At 38.1% G+C, this 19,111-nt stretch overlaps 1 protein-coding gene across 1 annotated transcript in view; it reads left to right on the forward strand.

The window, feature by feature from the left end:
- The window catches only part of Rc3h1 (ring finger and CCCH-type domains 1), an 81,534-nt gene that overhangs the window by 53,527 nt on the left and 8,896 nt on the right, over positions 1-19,111 (forward strand). Inside the window, exons 9-19 of the mRNA XM_050130656.1 lie at positions 1,512-1,624; positions 1,930-2,211; positions 2,654-2,868; positions 5,714-6,081; positions 7,338-7,502; positions 9,882-10,034; positions 14,309-14,522; positions 15,286-15,376; positions 16,048-16,180; positions 17,791-17,961; positions 18,913-19,028. Of these exons, the coding sequence (XP_049986613.1) occupies positions 1,512-1,624; positions 1,930-2,211; positions 2,654-2,868; positions 5,714-6,081; positions 7,338-7,502; positions 9,882-10,034; positions 14,309-14,522; positions 15,286-15,376; positions 16,048-16,180; positions 17,791-17,961; positions 18,913-19,028 (2,021 nt within the window). The remainder of the gene's footprint in view (positions 1-1,511; positions 1,625-1,929; positions 2,212-2,653; positions 2,869-5,713; positions 6,082-7,337; positions 7,503-9,881; positions 10,035-14,308; positions 14,523-15,285; positions 15,377-16,047; positions 16,181-17,790; positions 17,962-18,912; positions 19,029-19,111) is intronic.

A 19,111-nucleotide genomic window follows, 5' to 3' on the forward strand; every position in this document is an offset into this window, starting at 1 on the left:
CCCGCTCCGTTTCTTGTGTCCCGCCGCGGGCCAAGAACACTCTTCCCACTCAGGGGGATCTTCAGGGACAGGTCCAGGCGCCCCATTTGCCCGTGGACCTCGCCAATAAAAGGCCTACTACTCTGCAGGCCAGGCCCCAAAAAACCTACTTGATTTAATCGTAGTGTGGCGATCTGCTTTCAGTGTGGGTTTCACTGTTTCATGCTTGGACTATCCGCATCTGCCGCCGCCGGCCTCTGCCGCATTCCCATGTTGAACTCTTAAGTTTTGGGGTGTGTGTGTATGTGTGTACATATAAGAACAAGCGACATAGGGCTGGAGAGATGGTTAAGAGCATTGCCTGCTCTTCCAAAGGTCTGAGTTCAATTCCCGGCAACCACATGGTGGCTCACAACCATCTATAATGAGGTCTGGTGCCCTCTTCTGGTATGCAGACATACACAGAATATTGTATACATGATAGATAGATTAGAGAGATAGATAGATAGATAGATAGATAGATAGATAGATAGATAGATAGATAGATAGATAGATAAATAGATAAATAGATAAACATAAAAAAAGAACAAGTGGCATAAACATCTCATTTGTAGCTGAGCCCTCTGTAGTCACCTATTCTTTGCACTCTGAGCTGTTGTAAGTTTGTTAACCTCATCTCTGACACAGTCTGAGAGCTGCACTAACCCCAGTTCAGGATTGCTCCAACACTCAGGCTGTGTTGTTTTAGTAGAAGCACTTTTTATTTTCAATATGTATGAATGAGTGTTTTGTCTGCATGTACATATATGTGCTTAGTGCCAGTGGAGGCCAGAAGAGGGTGCCTAATTCCCTGGAACTGGAGTCTAGATGATTGTGAGCTGCCATGTGGGTAATTGAACTCAGATCCTCCGGAAGAACAGCCCTAACTCTGAGCCTCCTATACTACTTTTAAATTTTAATTTTGGACTTGAAAAGATCTCTCAGTAGGCAAAAGCTTTTATGCAACTAAAAAAGGAAAATAGGCTTTTATGCAACTAATTTCAATACCTGGAACCCAGGTAAAAGTATAAAGAAAGAACCAACTCCACAAAATTGTCTTCGGTCCTCCATTGTCCACTTTTACACACACATACACACACACACAAATAATAAAATTTAAAAATGTAATTTCAGGGGCTGAGAGATGGCTCAGGGGTAAAGAACACTTACTGATCTCCCAGAAGTCCTGAGTTCAATTCCCAGCAACCACATGGTGGCTCACAACCATCTGTAATAAGATCTGGTGCCCTCCTCTGGCCTTCAGGGATACATGTAGGCAGATGCTGTATAAATTAATAAATAAACCTTTAAAAAAATTTTAATTTTGAACTCTGGGATTTCCACCCCCTATAATACTTTTGTTCTGGATAGTTTAAATATGTGGGAATTAGCTTAAATTCATCTATGTTATCAGAATCCTAAACTGTTAACATAAAAATTACATTTGTTATTGTGTGTTTTGTTTTATGTCTAATGTTTGGTCTTGGTCTTAGCCTCCACAACATAGCAAATACAAAACATACATGTGTCGAGATATGAAGCAGAGGGGAGGATGCCCTCGTGGAGCCAGCTGTACCTTTGCACACTCACAAGAAGAACTGGAAAAGTAAGTATGAAAACCATGAGACACGGACTTTTGGATAAGAAATAATTTGTTGCCTTTAAAAAATATAAAAAGAATAATTGAATTCTCTTCAATGCATAAGAAATCTTTATGAATTAAGTACATTTCTTAAAAGTATTTTTCATTTTTATTGTATTGTTTTTATAATTATGAAGTTATATTTTATCATTAACTAGTTAACAAAATGAGTCATTTCTACACAAAGTTCTAGTACTTTTTAACAATTTTAACCGACACTTACTTATTGTATAGTATATTTTTAGTTGAAATATTTGCTTTTCGTATAGATTTCGTAAAATGAACAAACGTCTGGTTCCCAGAAGACCCCTGAGTGCCTCTTTGGGTCAACTTAATGAGGTGGGCCTGCCTTCAGCACCTATGCTTCCTGATGAAAGTGCAGTGGATTTGTCGAGCAGGAAACCTCCTGCGCTTCCAAATGGAATTGTATCGGCAGGGAGCACAGTGACACAGCTGATTCCACGTGGGACAGACCCCAGCTTTGATTCTAGTCTGAAGCCAGGAAAACTAGACCACCTGAGCAGCAGTGCTCCTGGGTCCCCTCCTGACCTGTACGTCTTCACATTTCTTCCTTGTAAACTAAGTAGAGGGAAAAGAAATGTTTGATTCTAAAGCCAGTGTTTACTAGGTGTTGCGGTTTTCCTTCTGCTTTAAGTCAGAGTCTCTTCTTAAACTCACTTTGTGGCCAAAGATAACCATGAAAACCTGGGTCTCTTACCTCAGCTCCCAGTACCGGTACTGGGATTGCAGGCATGCCCAGCTATGTTGTGCTGGGGTCTGAACCCAACAACTGAGCTACAACCTGACCCCCCAAAATAATTTTTTTGCCTTTGTGTTGTTAACTTTTACTTCTTTTTTCTGCACTAATAATGTTTTTAAGGACGGTTAATTTTTTTTAACTTGAAGAGATCAGCATTCGAATATATCAGTTTTCTAAATACTAGCAGTTTTTTAGAGACTTTACATTTGTCTTGTATAATTTTGCTTTCTTAGGCTGGAATCTGCCCCTAAGAGTATTTCTGCCTTACCTGTGAATCCACATCCTGTACCTCCAAGGGGTCCAGCAGATCTGCCTCCTATGTCTGTCACCAAACCAATACAGATGGTACCTCGAGGTTCTCAGTTGTATCCAGCACAACAAGCGGATGTTTATTACCAGGATCCTCGAGGAACTGCCCCAGCATTTGAGCCACCACCTTATCAGCAGGGTAATGTCTTTATTTAAGTCACCCAGATTTATCATATAGGCAAAAAGGATAAAATCTATCAAATTTATAGACTGGATTAACATTTAGCTGACCAAGATTGAAAAAAAGAAGTATGTAGTGGCTACAAACTAAATTTACAGTATGATTTCTGTCTTTGTTAGGGTTACTATTGCTACAGCAAAACACTCTGACCTAAAAACAAGTTGAGGAGGAAAGGATTCATTTGACTTAAACTTCAGCATTGCTGTTCATCATTGACGGAAGTCAGGCAGGAACTCAAATGGGGCAGGTCCTTAGAAGCAGGAGCTAATGCAGAGGCCATGGAGGGGTGCTTCTTACTCTGGCTTTCTCACAGTGGCTTCCTAGTCTGCTGGGATTAAATGTGTGTACCACCCACTGCCTCGCTTCTAAGGCTAACTAAGTATTGACTTAGCTCCACATTCTGATCTTCAGACAAGCTGTATTTGTTAGATTGCAAACAAAATAACACCGTGTTTTCCCTTTTTTGTCTAAAATAAAAAAGGCTATATCTAATTTATTAAAAGCTATATATAATAAGTACAACAACTATATACAATGTCTAGTCCATTTGCATTTGACAAATTCAGAGAAAATAACCAATATCTATCCTATATCTTGGTAAGTCCAAAATATTGTACCTAATTTACTCTCTATCGTAACTTGTATTACTATCCAAAACTATCTTTTGATGTCTCTCAACCTTATACACTTTACACTTCTTTAATGAGTTTCTTCTCTGCATCTGGTAAACAAGGAAAACTGTAACTATCTAATCTTCAACTCTCTCAGTACCTGAGAAGGAAATAATATTAACTGAGTAAGCAGGAAGTGCAAGCAAGGAACACTTCCAAAAAATGTGAGAAATGACTGCCTTGACAGTCACCCAAAGTTCTGCAGCGCTTAGTATCTGTCTCTAGCCTAAAGGCCTAGAATATTTGACAGACTTTTCTATGAAGCAGGAATTTTGAAAGACTGTCCTGCCTTGTCTTGACAAGGTTTGGCAGTCACTTTTTTTTTTTTTATTGTATTCTGCTTATCCAATTAGGACAGCATACTGTCAGCAGTCAAAGCAAGGACACTTTCTTGCCCAGTGTCTTACTCTTGCCACAAAGAAAGTAAATTCTGTGTGGAGTTTCTTTGATGTCCATCATCTTCTGAAGTAGATTGGTGCTGCCAGTAGCAGACATTCTCACTGTTATTTAAAAAAAAAAAAAAAAAACCTATGGTATTAAAACATCTTAAATGTCATAGTCTGTAGATCTCTGAAGTGTTTTAAAATGATCTGTCTATCTAAAATGTATTTTTATTTGACCTTGAAATCATACCTAATATAACTAAGTTGTAATAGGTGACTAATTACTAACCTGCATTTTCTTATTACCCAAAATAGTTGTTGATAATAACTTTCAAGGACTAGATTTGTATTACATTGTTAATTGAGATCTATGGTACAATACCTTGAACAAGAGTGGATATGTATGTACAGTACGTTCTAGCAAAATTAGTCTCAAATTTATATCAATATCCAAAATTTGGGGCTGGAGAAATGGCTCAGTGGTTAAGAGCATTGCCTGCTCTTCCAAAGGTCCTGAGTTCAATTCCCAGCAACCACATGGTGGCTCACAACCATCTGTAAAGAGGTCTGGTGCCCTCTTCTAGCCTACAGACATACATGCGGACAAAATATTGTATACATAATAAATAAATATTTTAAAAAATCCAAAATTTGTATACAATATACAAAAGTCCAATCCAATGTAAAACATTTAAAACTACTTTTTAAAAGTAGATTCAATAATCTACCTTTTATATTATCATAGCTATATCCTCCCTTTTTTCAGAGTAGATTCAATAATCCACCCTTTTATCCTCTCATATCTGTATCCCACTTCCTACCCAACTTTGAGGTTGCCTCTTTGTTGTTGTTTCTTTTCTTTCTCCATCAAGTTCAGGTAATCTTGGGAGTGGGACCTGCTTGGTAGTAGTCTGCCTAACAGAAAAATGTCTCCCTCTCAACTGTCAAATGCTAATGGTTCCTCATCTAGTGGTGGCTTACATATTCCCCTCTGTCCTTGGACTGGCTGGAGCCTGTTCAGGTCTTGTGCATGCTGTGTTATGAAAAGTGGACTGTGGCCTGTTAAATCTAGCACTAATAGTTTTAAAGTTGAAACTCTACAATAGCAGGGCCTGGTAGAACAGGCCTATAATTCCAACTACTGAGGAGTCTGAGGCAGGAGGATCTCAAGTTCTAGGTGTGCCTGGGCTACAAAGTGAGTTCAGTGCTAATCTGGGCAACCAGAAGACCCTGCCTCAAAATGAAATGTCTCAAAATGAAATATTTAAAAGAAGATTGCTCAATAATGAAGTACTTGACCAGTATGAATGCATTCTTGAATATAAAAGGCTACAGAGGAGAAACTAAAGTAGATCCCAAGTATCACAGATGCTTGTGAAAGATTCCTAGTGACTCTGTTGCATTAGGACAAACCAGAAAAAAAGGATAAACTTACTATTTTAGACTATATGTAGATTGACCTTTTCTATTTATTTCAATAATTACTTGTTATTTGGAAGAGGTATTTGAATTTACCAGTTCCAAGCAAACACTACCACTAAGCTACACTCCTGGCCCTAAGGATAGTATTTGCTCACTAATTTTCATAAAGCTAACCTAACAAACAATACAAGCATTGTGAAAGCTTATAAAGAAATGAATAGATTATAACATTTAGTTGTTTGAATGTTTTAAAAGGAGAAACAAAGATTATATTAAAAAAGCAGGCATGTTTATTTTTGTTTTGTGTTCCTCTTTTGTATTATACAGGTATGTACTATACTCCACCACCATGTGTGTCCCGCTTTGTCCGACCTCCACCATCTGCTCCTGAACCTGGTCCTCCATACTTGGATCATTATCCACCCTACCTCCAAGATCGTGTCATAAATTCTCAGTATGGCACACAACCACAACAGTACCCTCCTATGTACCCACCTCACTATGATGGCCGCCGTGTGTACCCTGCTCAGTCTTACACAAGAGAGGAGATTTTCCGGGAAAGCCCAATACCCATTGAGATTCCATCTGCAGCAGTACCATCCTATGTGCCCGAGTCCAGAGAACGATACCAACAGGTAGAGGGTTACTATCCAGTGGCCCCTCATCCAGCTCAGATCAGACCTTCATACCCCAGGGTATGCTATATTTTTTTAACTTATTACATAAACTTAATTTATATTTATGAGGATTTTTATTTGCTATGGTAATAACCCTTTCAATTGATTCTTTTTGCATGAAAACATTTCCTTTTCTTTTTTTTAAAGATTTGTTTATTTACTATGTATGTTGACTAAGGTTTCTGTCCTGCCTGGTCTCACAGTAGTTCAGCCCCAAATAAACACACAGAGGTCTACATTAATTATAAATTGATTGGCCTATTATTAGCTCAGGCTTCTTATTAACTCTTATAACTTATATTAGCCCATAAGTCTTGTCTGTGTTAGCCACATGACTTGGTACCTTTTTCAGCAAGGCAGTCACTTCTTGTTTGCTCTGTGTCTGGTGTCTGACTATGGGTGATGACTGCAGACTGACTCTTTTCTCTCCCAGAATTCTCCTGTTCTCATTGCCCCACCTCTACTTCCTGCCTGGCTACTGGCCAATCAGCATTTATTTAAAATACAAGTGATAGGGTACAGACCATTGTCCCACAGCGCTGTGTATAGTGTTCATCCTGCAGGCCAGAAGAGGGCACCAGATTTTACAGATGGTTGTATATGAGCCATCATGTGGTTGCTAGGAATTGAAATCTGGGACCTTTTTAAAACTTACTATTTTTTGTATATGTATATATAATTGATGTGTATGTGAGAACACAATTGCGTGTGTGTCACCACACATTTGGGTCAGAGAACAGGCTTGAGAGTAGTTCTTACTTTTAACCTTGTTTGGTAAGGTCTCTCTTCTTGCTGCTGCTCAGCATACTCTAAGGTAATCTTGTCTGATAGCTTCCAACTGATTCTTCTGTCTATTCTTCCCATATGACCATATATACTGGGATGACATGTGTGCCCTGATACATCTGACTCTCTCAGGGGTTCTAGAGCTCAGACATGGATTGTTAGGCTTGAACAGCTAGTGCTTTTGGGCCATCTCCCTGGTCCTAAAACATAAATGGAAGCTTCACCAATCTAAACATAGTTTGTGTACTAAGTCTACATCAGCTAGAAAATTTGGAAGATCTTGAGAGTTTGGGCTAGCTTTCTTTTTTCTTTTACCCTTCCTTCCTTCCTTCCTTCCTTCCTTCCTTCCTTCCTTCCTTCCTTCCTTCCTTCCCTTTAGTGCTGATATTTCTGAATGTCAAGATCGGTATATATTCTGCTTCTCATATATGCTTAATTAATATGTGCTGGAATTTTTTTGTCAATTTTAAATAATCTTTCAATTTCAGGATCCTTCTTATAGTCGACTTCCTCCTCCCCAACCCCATCCTAGCCTGGATGAACTACATCGCAGACGGAAGGAAATAATGGCCCAGCTCGAGGAAAGAAAGGTTATCTCTCCACCTCCTTTTGCACCTTCACCAACATTGCCTCCTGCGTTCCATCAAGAAGAAGTAAGCATGTCATTTTTAATCCTTCCTATTAATCTTAATTTTAACCATTATCATTTTTAATGGTAATGTAACCTGTTTAAGAAATTATGAGAGCAGGGTGATTGGTGGTGGTACACACCTTTAACACCAGGAGGTAGAGACTGGTATGTCTCTGCCTTTGAGGCCAACCTGGGCTACAGAGTGAATTCCAGGATGCCAGGACACAGAGAAATTCTGTCTTTAAAAGAAAAAGGAAGAAATAGATTGTGTTTCCAAGGAGATGTTTATCAAGTTTCAAAATCATGAGCCTAATTTTCTTTTTTCTTTCAGAGATTTATTGTTTTATTTTACATTTAGATTCATAACCTATTTGGAATTGAATTATGTGAAATATTTGAATCAAGGTTCATTTTTCTTCTATAGAGATAGTTCATTGGCCCTATACCATTTAGTTCTGCCCAGCAAAACATTGCTTATAGCTGTCATGAATGTGTGTTGTCTTCATTTTTCCATTTCTGTTTTTTTTAATATTTATTTATTTATTATGTATACAATATTCTGTTTGTTTGCCTGCAGGCCAGAAGTGGGCACCAGACCTCATTACAGATGGTTGTGAGCCACCATGTGGTTGCTGGGAATTGAACCCAGGACCTTTGGAAGAGCAGTCAATGCTCTTAACCGCTGAGCCATCTCTCCAGCCCCCTCATTTTTCCATTTCTGATACTAATATTTTTCCATTGGTTAGTCTTGCTAGGAATTTGTCAATTTTATGTCTTTTAATTAGGTAACTTGAACTGAGAATGTATCTAAATTGAGTATTTGCCCAGCATACCCAGATCTCTGGGTTCGATCTATAACACCTTGTAAATTGGACAAGGAAGCAAGAGGATCAAAAATTCTAGGTCATTCTTGTCTACATAACAAGTTTGAAGCCAGCCTGGGATACATGAAACCTTGTTTTGTAATATATAGTATATGATTATGTTACACATAATGAATCTAATGGAGTACAAATTTCTTTTTCGTGTCAAATAATATGTGTAAAGACATGTTTTACACCAGATGTGGTAACACACACCTTTAATCCCAGCGCTCAGAAGGCAGAGGCAGTGACTTCAAGGGCAGCCTGCTCTACAAAGGGATTTCAGGGCAGTGAGGGCTGCTAAAAGAGAAACCCTGTCTTGAAAAACAAATAAAGAATATATTTTATATTCTTTATATGTAGAGTTATGAGTCTAAACAATATTGTCAGCTGACAAACTATGCATAACAAATAATGAAAGTTAGAAAATAAAAGCTGGTGTGTGGTGGTACATGCCTGTAATCTTCCCACTCAGGAAGTTGGGGCAGGAGAATCACCATGAGTTCGAGAACACTGTATTCCATTTTTTATAAAACCATAAAGTGAAGATTATTGTACACAACCAATAGTAATTTCTTTAATGTATGAAGGTAATCTAAGTAGAAGTTCATAGTAACACTGTCTCTCCAGAGTGCTGGGGTTAATTAAGGCGTGTGTTACTATGCCTGGCCAGCTCTATATTTAAACTTCCATTCAGATTATAAGCAGCCTACATATAGTTGTACTAAATTCATACATTGTAGAAATACATGATAAAGAAAGAATACTTTCTTCAAATCTCATTTCCTGACAGTTTTGTTATGCATTTCAATTTTTTATGCACATAAACACATTTAGTGTTTTTTTGTATGAGTTTCCCCCCCCCCCTTTTGTTTAACTTGGATGTCCATATTGATGTGCATTTATCTCATTCTTTTTTGTAGCTGCATGATTTATAACATTCAGGTGGAAGAGCATACTTGTTAGGTGGTAATATGTTTTAAAAATTATCTTTTCTATATGAGATAGTATATGAAAGTTCTTCAAAAATCTTAAGCATTATAGAAGTGTAAATTCTGCACAATTCAATAAAAAAAAATACATTGGGCTTGGAATGGGTATTGTTATTGGAAAACCACAGCCCTTGAGTCAAAAAGGTAAAAATGAGGCATCTTACCCTTTTACTTAATCAACCACGGGAATGTTCTCGTTTGCCTGAGGTGTTACTAAGGCTCATTGGTGACAATCTAGCAAATGTGTGGCATGGTATATATTTACTGCTGACTTCATCTAAGATGGTGGATAAACTGCTGAATAAACTTCTTAAGATCCTAGCTGGATTCACTGAAGGATATATAACTGCTAATAACAAATATAAAGGCTAAAATAATCTTCACATTTTTCAGTCTATATAAATCTATTCTGACACTTAATCAAATAACTATACATTATATACATTATATTGCTTCAATTTGATGTTCTAAGAAGTTCCCTATTTTTCCTGTTTTGTTAACTTATAGACCATTTTCTATTTTCTTTTCCCCATTTTTCATTTATAGTTTTTGGATGAAGAATTCAAGATAGCTGGGAAATATAAAGCAAATGATTATAGCCAATATTCTCCTTGGTCATGTGATACCATCGGCTCCTACATTGGAACCAAAGATGCAAAACCCAAAGATGTTGTGGCAGCAGGGAGTGTGGAAATGATGGTATGTGTAATGACTGGGCCATAATCAATACAAATCTAGATGCATAAATGTTTATCTACTAAAGGCCAGGGACAAATAATTTAGTTTTACTTTGTTTCATCTAAGTGTAAATTAAGTATTTTATTATCTTGACAAAAAAAGTATCTATTGTATATCATTTTAGGTATCAATTTCCCAGTAATTGTTCAGAACCCATGTTAAATAATTTTAGGCATTTAATCAAGATCCTAGATTTCGGATGGAGAGATGATTCAGTGGTTAAGAGATCATATTGCTGTTGTAGAGGACCTGAGCTTTGTTCCCAGCTCCCTTGTTGGGCCGTTCACAACCACCTTTAACTCTGGCCTCTTGGTGTACATACCCATACACATATGTGCAAAGACAATTAAAATAATTTGCCAGCCATGGTATTGCAAGACTTTAATCTCAGCACCTGGGCGCCAGAGGCTGACAGCGTTGTATAAAGAGACCCTATCTCAAAAATAAACAAACAATAATAGGAAATTTTCTTCAAGATTTTAGGTTTATTTACCAAATAAGTTAAAACTTTATTTTTTTTTAAATATTTATTATGTATACAATATTCTGTCTGTGTGTATGTCTGCAGGCCAGCAGAGGGCACCAGACTTCATTACAGATGGTTGTGAGCCACCATGTGGTTGCCTGGAATTGAACTCAGGACCTTTGGAAGAACAGGCAATGCTCTTAACCTCTGAGCCATCTCTCCAGCCCCTTAAAACTTTATTTTTACAACTCTATAATTTAAACAACTAACTTGAATCAAGAAAACAAGTGTTGATTGGGTCAGAAAGTAAGATTAAACTCTTTTAACGTTTAAAAACTTATTTTTCCTCCTATATGGGGTACTACAAAAGCCTTGGAGCTCACACATGACCATGGCATATATTACTGTCACCGTCATTATGTCTTTAAACAAAAAAAAATTTTGTCAGGTTTAAAGATTGTGGGAGTAAAGGGACTTGAAGTGTCTGGAGCATTTCTTTCAAAGACCCCATAAATGTGAATAACAATGTGGTAAGGTACCCTGAACTTTCTAACACTGAGAGATTGCCTGTAGTAGTGTCAGTTTCTAAGAGTGATTGTTTTAAATTTCTTGAAAATTCAATTATTTGGGGTTCTCACTTCTCTGTAACCCAGGCAGGCCTTGGACTTTCAATCTTCCTTAGTCATTGAGATTACCAGCTTGAGCTGGTGTGTCCCTAGTTTCTCATTTCTGTAAATACTATCTCACCAAAAAAAAAAAAAAAAAATCTTTATTTTGGGATTTACCGTGTCGCTTTTAGCAGAATGTACTTCGAAAAGTCTGGTGGTTAAAGTGCCTGCCTTGCAAACATGAGAGCCTTCAGAAGCCATATAAAAAGCTGGGGGTGATGGTGGGTGTCTTGCATCCTGGCACTGGGGAACAGAGACAAGAAGATCCCAGGGACTTGCTTGCTTAGGTAAGCTTAGGTTCAGTGAAAGACACTCCCTTCAAAAATCAGTTGAAGAGGAATAGCAGAAATATTGACCTGAATATAAATCCCTCCCTGTTCCTAAAATAAAATCTAAGAAGCACATTGAGGGCTAGAAAGCTGTCTCAGTGCTGTCCTCAGAACCTACACTGTGGAAGGAGAGAACAAACTCGTGCAAATTGTCTTTTGGCATGCACTGTGCATATCCACTATGGCGGGAGGGTATATGCATCCGCACAATGAATAAAATAAAATAAATAAGCAAACAAATGTTTTCTTTCCAAGTGAGTTTTAAACACATTTTAATTTTTCCTTTTTAGGAATATACATAGTCAGGAATTCCTTGATTTATGTGTGAAACTTTTTTGTGGTTAAAAAGAAAATTGCAATTGAGTCAGAATAGTTGCTTGGCTTATAATAGTTGCTATGAGTTTATAAGACCCTGAAATTCTCTGTATTTAGTTTTTTGGATTTTTTTAAAATAAGAAATATGTAGCTGTGTAGCTAGTAAGCCAAGGTTTAATGTATCTGTTCTTTATATATTAATATTTTACATATTAATTATCCCCTCCCCTTAGCAGAAATAAAACTTGGCAGTGATCTCATTTCTCTTTTACGGATCCCTATCAGTAAATCACCCATTACTCTGATTTTAATGCTTAGTTTTTTATATACACACCATTTGTTTGTTTTGTTTTGTTTTTGGTTTGGCTTTTTTTTTTTTTTTTTTTTTTTTTTTTTTTTTTTTTTTTTTTTTTTTTTTTTTTTTTTTTTTTTTTTTTTTTTTTGACAGGATTTCTCTGTGTAACAGCCCTGACTGTCCTGGAACTCACTTTGTAGACCAGGCTGGTCTCGAACTCACAGAGATCCGCCTGCCTCTGCCTCCCGAGTGCTGGGATTAAAGGCATGCGCCACCACTGCCTGGGCCTTTTTTAATTAAAACAAATCCCTGGTTTTCCTGTATTGCTCAGGATGACCTTACCTAAAGTATCCTCTTTTGTCAGTCTACTGAGTCACTATGCTCGGCTACTGCTTCTTTCTTTTTGAGACAGAACCTGAGTTTTCAGGTTAGCTTGGAACTCATTTGTGCACAAGCTAATTTCAGACTCTTTCCTTCCTAATAGCTACAATTATAGATCTTTGTTACCTGATCTTTTACTATTGTGGATAATTTTTAGCATTTCATATTTTAAAAAGTTTAGATTTGTTTATATTTATGCATATGAGTGTTTTGCTCACATGTATGTCAGTGTTTCACTAGTGTGCCTGGTGTCCTCAGAGGTCAAAGAATATTAGATATGCTGAAACTAGAGTTAGGGGTGGATATGAGCTGCCTTGTGCTTGCTGGGATCCAAACTAGGGTCCTCTGCAAGAGCAAGTGCTCTTAACTGCTGAGCTGTCTCTCCAGCCTCTTGTGTATAATGTTAATGGACACTTTCTAGAGTTCCCTTGTGCACACCTATGAAACTTATGCTTAGACATGGTATTCCTGGACAGATAACTCATGTCTATAATTCCAAGACTGAGGCAGGTAGGGTCAGAGCCACCATGAACTATATGTTCTTTTCTTTTCTTTTTCTTTTTTTTTTTTTTTTCTTTAAAGGCTAGATATAGTGTTGCATACCTTTTATCCCAGAACTGGGGCAGGCAGAGATGGGTGTTAATCTCTGAGCCAAAGGCTAAGTTGGTCTCCATAAGTGAGTACAAGTCTATCCAGGGTAACATAGTAAGACCCAGTCTGTTTAAAAAAGAAAGAAAGAAAGAAAGTATTCCTTGTTAATTCTAAAATGGTTCCCTAATGACTTGTGTAGATTTTCATAGATAATATTTACCAATTGATGACAGACCAGAGAGAGAAATAATAATAAACAAGCTGCAAGGGAAAGTGACACAGCTAGGCCGTGTGCTCAGTCCCCAGCCCTAAATAGGATGAAGTTAAATTTAAGGAAGACTTTTTTTCAGTGTGGGCTACAATTAGCTAAGCATATGCTTCTGCACCACAGAAGACTCTACTGGAATGAGCTGAAGCAGAATAGTTATGTAAGGTGTTTCCAGGGGACTATCACACTGAAGTAACAGTAGTACTACTTCATCAGTAGACAGTAATAAAATTACTAACCTAGTATAGATGCCATTAAAAGTTCTCCCAAATACACGAAAGAAGTCATAACAGTACTTCTCAAGCTTAGCTCAGTGGTAAAGTGCTTGCCTGACAAGTTTTTTTTTTTTTTTGGTTTTTCGAGACAGGGTTTCTCTGTGGCTTTGGAGCCTGTCCTGGAACTAGCTCTGTAGACCAGGCTGGTCTCGAACTCACAGAGATCCGCCTGCCTCTGCCTACCAAGTGCTGGGATTAAAGGCGTGCGCCACCATCGCCCAGCCCCAAGTTAATATTTGTATATAGTACTTAGGAATAGGTGAATCTATCCTTTTCTACCATCTGTCATGTGTTTCCTACTGTGATCTAAAGCAGTGCTTTATGACAGCCAAAGACAACTAAAGGCTTATTCTTATAATAAGAACATCATACTGGAGAGATGGATGGCTCAGAGGTTAAGAGCATTCATTGCCTGCTCTTCCAAAGGTCCTGAGTTCAATTCCCAGCAACCACATGGTGGCTCCAAACCATCTATAATGAGATCTGGCGCCCTCCTCTGGCGTTTGGGTATACATGGAGGCAGAAAGTTGTATACATAATAAATATAAAAAAAAAATTAAAAAAAAAGAACATCATACTTCTATTAACCTCTCTACAGAGCTAGTGGAAATTATGCTAAACAGCATCTCATTTTTGCTTTTCGTCAGAATGTAGAAAGTAAAGGAATGAGAGACCAGAGATTGGAACTCCAGAGAAGAGCAGTGGAAACTAGTGATGACGACCTCATCCCTTTTGGAGACCGACCAACAGTATCTCGGTTTGGTGCCATCTCTCGAACATCCAAAACACTGTATCAGGGTGCTGGCCCAATGCAGGCTGTAGCACCTCAGGGAGCACCCACAAAACCTATCAGCATTTCAGGTAAGAACCCAGAGTAGTCATGACTCTCAGTGTAATTCTACCAGTGCTTTTAAGAATCTTTGAGGCAATGATTTTTTTTAACTTCCTATAAGAAAGCAATCACACCTCAGGAAATTTTAGGAGGGTAAACTAAAATTAACTGTCTATATATTAAGACTGCCTGAGGAGCTAAAATGTAGCACAGTTGATAAAAGTCTGCCTAATATAAATGAAACCACAATCACATAAACCAGGTGTTAAGACGCATGCCAATAAACCCAGCACTGGGAAGATGGAGAAGACAGAGAATCAGAAGGTTCAAGTTTATCCTTGGGTATATAATGCTTTTGAGGCTATTCTGAGCTAGAAGCCCTGTTTCAAAAAAATAAATTGCCTGTGGTTTTTATCTTTAAATGACTTCATGGCTTTACTAAAATAATAGATTCTTGGAGTATGAGGAGGTGACTGATGGATAAAGATCTGAGTTTGTATCCCTAGTACCCACATAAAATCCAGACTTGTGTGGGTATATGTCTATAATCCCAATGCTTTGGGAATGTAACCTGACATCAAGCATCACTTCTACATTCAAGCACTCGTGTGTACACACTAAGAAGAAAATATATAAAAACTAGGTTCCGTGGGGAAGAAACGACATTATGATCATTTTGGAATATAACTTTCTAGACAGATATATGTGCCTTTGCTTTTTTGAATATAGTACCATAGAAAATGATTCAAATCTGTGAATTACATCCTAGCACAATAAGTTGTTCCCTTACAGATTACAGTTCGTATGGAGCTCATGGTGGCTGGGGAGATTCTCCATACTCACCTCATCCCAACATTCCTCCTCAGGGACACTTCATCGAGAGGTACTGTTCATTTTTTTAACCCTGTTTAAACACTTAAAAGTGTGCGGCTTCTCTTACCTTCTTTTTCTTTACTTTTTTGTTTGTTTTGTTTTATTCTTGTTGTTGTTTTTCAAGACAGGGTTTCTTTGTGTAATAGCCTTGGCTGTTCTAAAACTAGCTGTGTAGACCAGGCTGGCCTCAAACTCACAAAGATTCACTTGCCTCTGTGTAGACAGAAGTTTCTGTTCTGCCCATTTCCATAGCCATTCAGTCCCAAATAAACGCACAGAGGTTTATAGTAATTTTAAACTGGCCTATTGGATTTATTACTAAGTAGCTCTTACAACTTAAATTCACCAATAATTCTTGTCTATGTTTAATTGCATGGCTTAGTTGGTACCTTTTCTCATCTTGCTTCCTCTGTGTCTGGCTGGTGACTGACTGTCTTTCCTCTTCCCAGAATTCTCCTAGCCTGGTTGCCTCACCTATACTTCCTGCCTGACTACTGGCCAATCGGTGTTTTATTAAACCAATACGAATGAAAAATCTTTATTACCCCACATCATCTCTGTCTCCAGAGTGCTAGGATTAAAGGCGTGCACCACTACTACCTGGCTCTTATTTTATATTTTTAATCAGTAATGATTTCACAAAATAACTTCAAAATTTCACTGATTTCTTTTTTACCAAAGGGAGAAAATATCTATGGCAGAAGTAACCAGTCATGGAAAAACCCTTCTGTCTGCTGAAAGAGAACAACTACGGTTAGAATTGCAGCAACTGAACCATCAGATTAGCCAGCAGACCCAGCTTCGTGGACTAGAGGTACAGACCTACAGATACTTTTGTTTTGGGGGTTTTGATGTCAAGCCCAACTGACCTTAAACACATGATCTTCCTGTGTTGTCCACCCTTAGTACTTAAAGTGAAACTACAGGTGTTTAGCACTGCAACTCTTTCTGCTTCAGTTTCAAAGGGTTTCCAAGGATTTTAAATTGGATTTATATGTGTTTGGTAGGGTGGTATGTGCATTTGAGTGCATGTGCTGGATGAAGATTAGAACTATAGGCAATTGTGGGCATCCTGACATGGGTACAAGGAAGAAAACTCAGATCCTCAACAAGAGTAGTATGTGATCTTAACCACCAAATCACTTCTCCAATCCCCTTAAATGGTAGTTTTTGAGGTACAATAAGGATAGACTTTTAAAGCCATTATCTGAGAGTTAGTATAAATAACCATTAACAGAGATTTCAGAACAAGATTTAATTCTTGAAAAAGAATAATTAGCTGGGTGGTGGTAGCACATACCTTTAATCCAAGCACTCAGGAGACAGAGGCAGGCAGAGCTCTGTGAGTTCAAGGCCAGCCTGATCTGCAGAGAGTGCTCCAGGAATAGCTCCATAGCTAAAGAAACAGACTAAGTATCTGAGACTAGTACTAGGGGAAAAAGAAAAACGATCCTTGCCATCATGGAGGGTTTTTGTTTGTTTGTCTGTTGTTTATTTTATGTGCATTGGTGTTTTGCTTGTATATATATATGTCTGTGTGAGGTTGTCAGATTCCCCTAGAACAGGTGTTTTCTTTCTTTTGTTTTCTCTCTCTCTCTCTCTCTCTCTCTCTCTCTCTCTCTCTCTCTCTGTTGTTGTTGTTGTTTTGGTTTTTCAAGACAGGATCTCTATAGCGTTGGAGCCTATCCTGGAACTCACTCTGTAGACTAGGCTGGTCTTGACCTCACAGAGATCCACTTGTCTCTTCCTCCCAAGTGCTGGGGTTAAAGATGTACACCAGCACCACCTGGCAAGTTACAGTTTGAACTGCCATGTGGGTACTGGAAATTTAATCTGGGTCCTCTAGAAGATCAGCTAGTGCTCTTAACCATTGAGCTACCTCTCCAGCCTCCATCATTGAGTTTTAATTAAGAAAAAAAAAATTACAAGATTTATGTCAGGGAAAATAACAAAAAGATAAACGTTTATAATTGATTTCTCTTTGAAATAAGAAAAAAACCCTGCATTTTTGATCCTTGAGAGATAGCTACTGTTCTTTTGAGGTTTTTGAAACAGGGTTCCTCTGTATAACAGCCCAGGCTATTTTTACAGAGGATCCAAGTTTGGTTCCTGTTTCACAGCTGCCTATAACTCCAGTTCCTGGAGATCAGCACCCTCTTTGGGTATCCATAGGTACCTACACTTAGGAATGTGCACCGCGCGTGCGCACACACACACAAACACAGACACAAACATTTTTCTAAAAATAAAATACATCTCTTAAAAATAAAACCATTTTTACTCAAATGCTACTAAAAAGAGATTGTGTTTATTGTTGGATCATTTTCATTGCAAACATGGCTATTTAGTGTGGATACTTGGGATGGGGCACTCTCTATATAGTGTGAAGTATGCTGAGTTGTGTGTGCTTGGCTTTGTGCATAGGCTGTTAATAACCGACTGGGGGTACAGAGGGAGGTGAACACCTTGGCAGGCCAGCCACAGCCCCCTCCACTGCCTCCAAAATGGCCTGGAATGATCTCAAGTGAGCAATTAAGCTTGGAACTACATCAGGTGGAAAGGGAAATTGGCAAGAGAACGCGGGAATTGAGTATGGTAAGTGCTGATGTTGGAAAAGGGACTAGTTTCTTTTAGTTTATGTATTGCCACGTACTTGTGGCATTACCTCATTTTCTGCATGTCTTGTTTCCTTGGCGACTGGCTGGCTGGCGTCTGCCTGACTCCAACTACTCTCTCTATATATCTCTGTTTGGATTTTCTACCTAACTTTACTGTGCTAGACCATTGGCCAAAACAGCTTTATTCATCAACCAATAAATGCAGTGCATATACAGGACATCCCACATCAGACTAATGTTTAGAGTAATTTGTATAAAGATTAGTTGTCACCTGATTGTATCATTCTTCTCTTAGTTCCTGTTGGTTTGAGTTTGTCCTTTGTCATAGACTTGATTTTCTAGTCACATTTGGGGAGAAGGCAATTAATTGAAAATCCTAAAGTTTCTGTTTCACATGCACATTAGAGAAACAGATGGGATGATGTTTAATCTTTTGTACTTTTGTGTAATATTAAGATATTAATAAGATACAGCTGGGCGGTGGTGGTGCAGGCCTTTAATCCCAGCACTTGGGAGGCACAGGGAAGTGTATCTCTGAGTTCGAGGCCAGTTTCATCTACTACAGAGCAAGTTCCAAGGCAGCTAGGGCTATATAGAAAAACCTTGTCTGGAAAAAATAGAGAGAGAGAGAGATTTACACAAAAATAATCATTTTCATGGCCCTTGAGGTATTGATGGCCTCTTTTTATAAAGGAGTTAGAGCTTATACACTGTTCCGTGATGTTTTTTCAGTGTTAGTTTTGCATTTTTCTAACATGGTAGGCAGTTGTACTGTTATGCTTTTGTGTATACTCTCTGTCATCTGCCCATTTGTTTTTGTTAATTCTTAATAAACTAGGAATGATTCTCTTTTGATCATTGTGTTGTTTGCATTTGCTCTATTCCATTACAGCACAGGTTACTGACTTTATTTCCTCTTCTTTTAAAGGAGAACCAGTGTCCTATGGACATGAAAAACAAACTGGGTACAAGTAAACAAGCAGAAAATGGACAGCCGGAGCCACAAAACAAAGTCCCAGCTGAAGACCTTGCATTGACATTCAGGTAAAGGGATACTTCCATAGTTGTATTTAACCATGTCCAAAAGAGAAATATTGTATTATCTAGCCATACCCAAAGTATGATTT

This window comes from Alexandromys fortis, unplaced genomic scaffold, assembly GCF_014885135.2.
Source record: "Alexandromys fortis isolate MF-2015 unplaced genomic scaffold, M_Fortis_MF-2015_v1.1 scaffold_346, whole genome shotgun sequence".
Classification (NCBI taxonomy): Eukaryota; Metazoa; Chordata; class Mammalia; order Rodentia; family Cricetidae; genus Alexandromys; species Alexandromys fortis.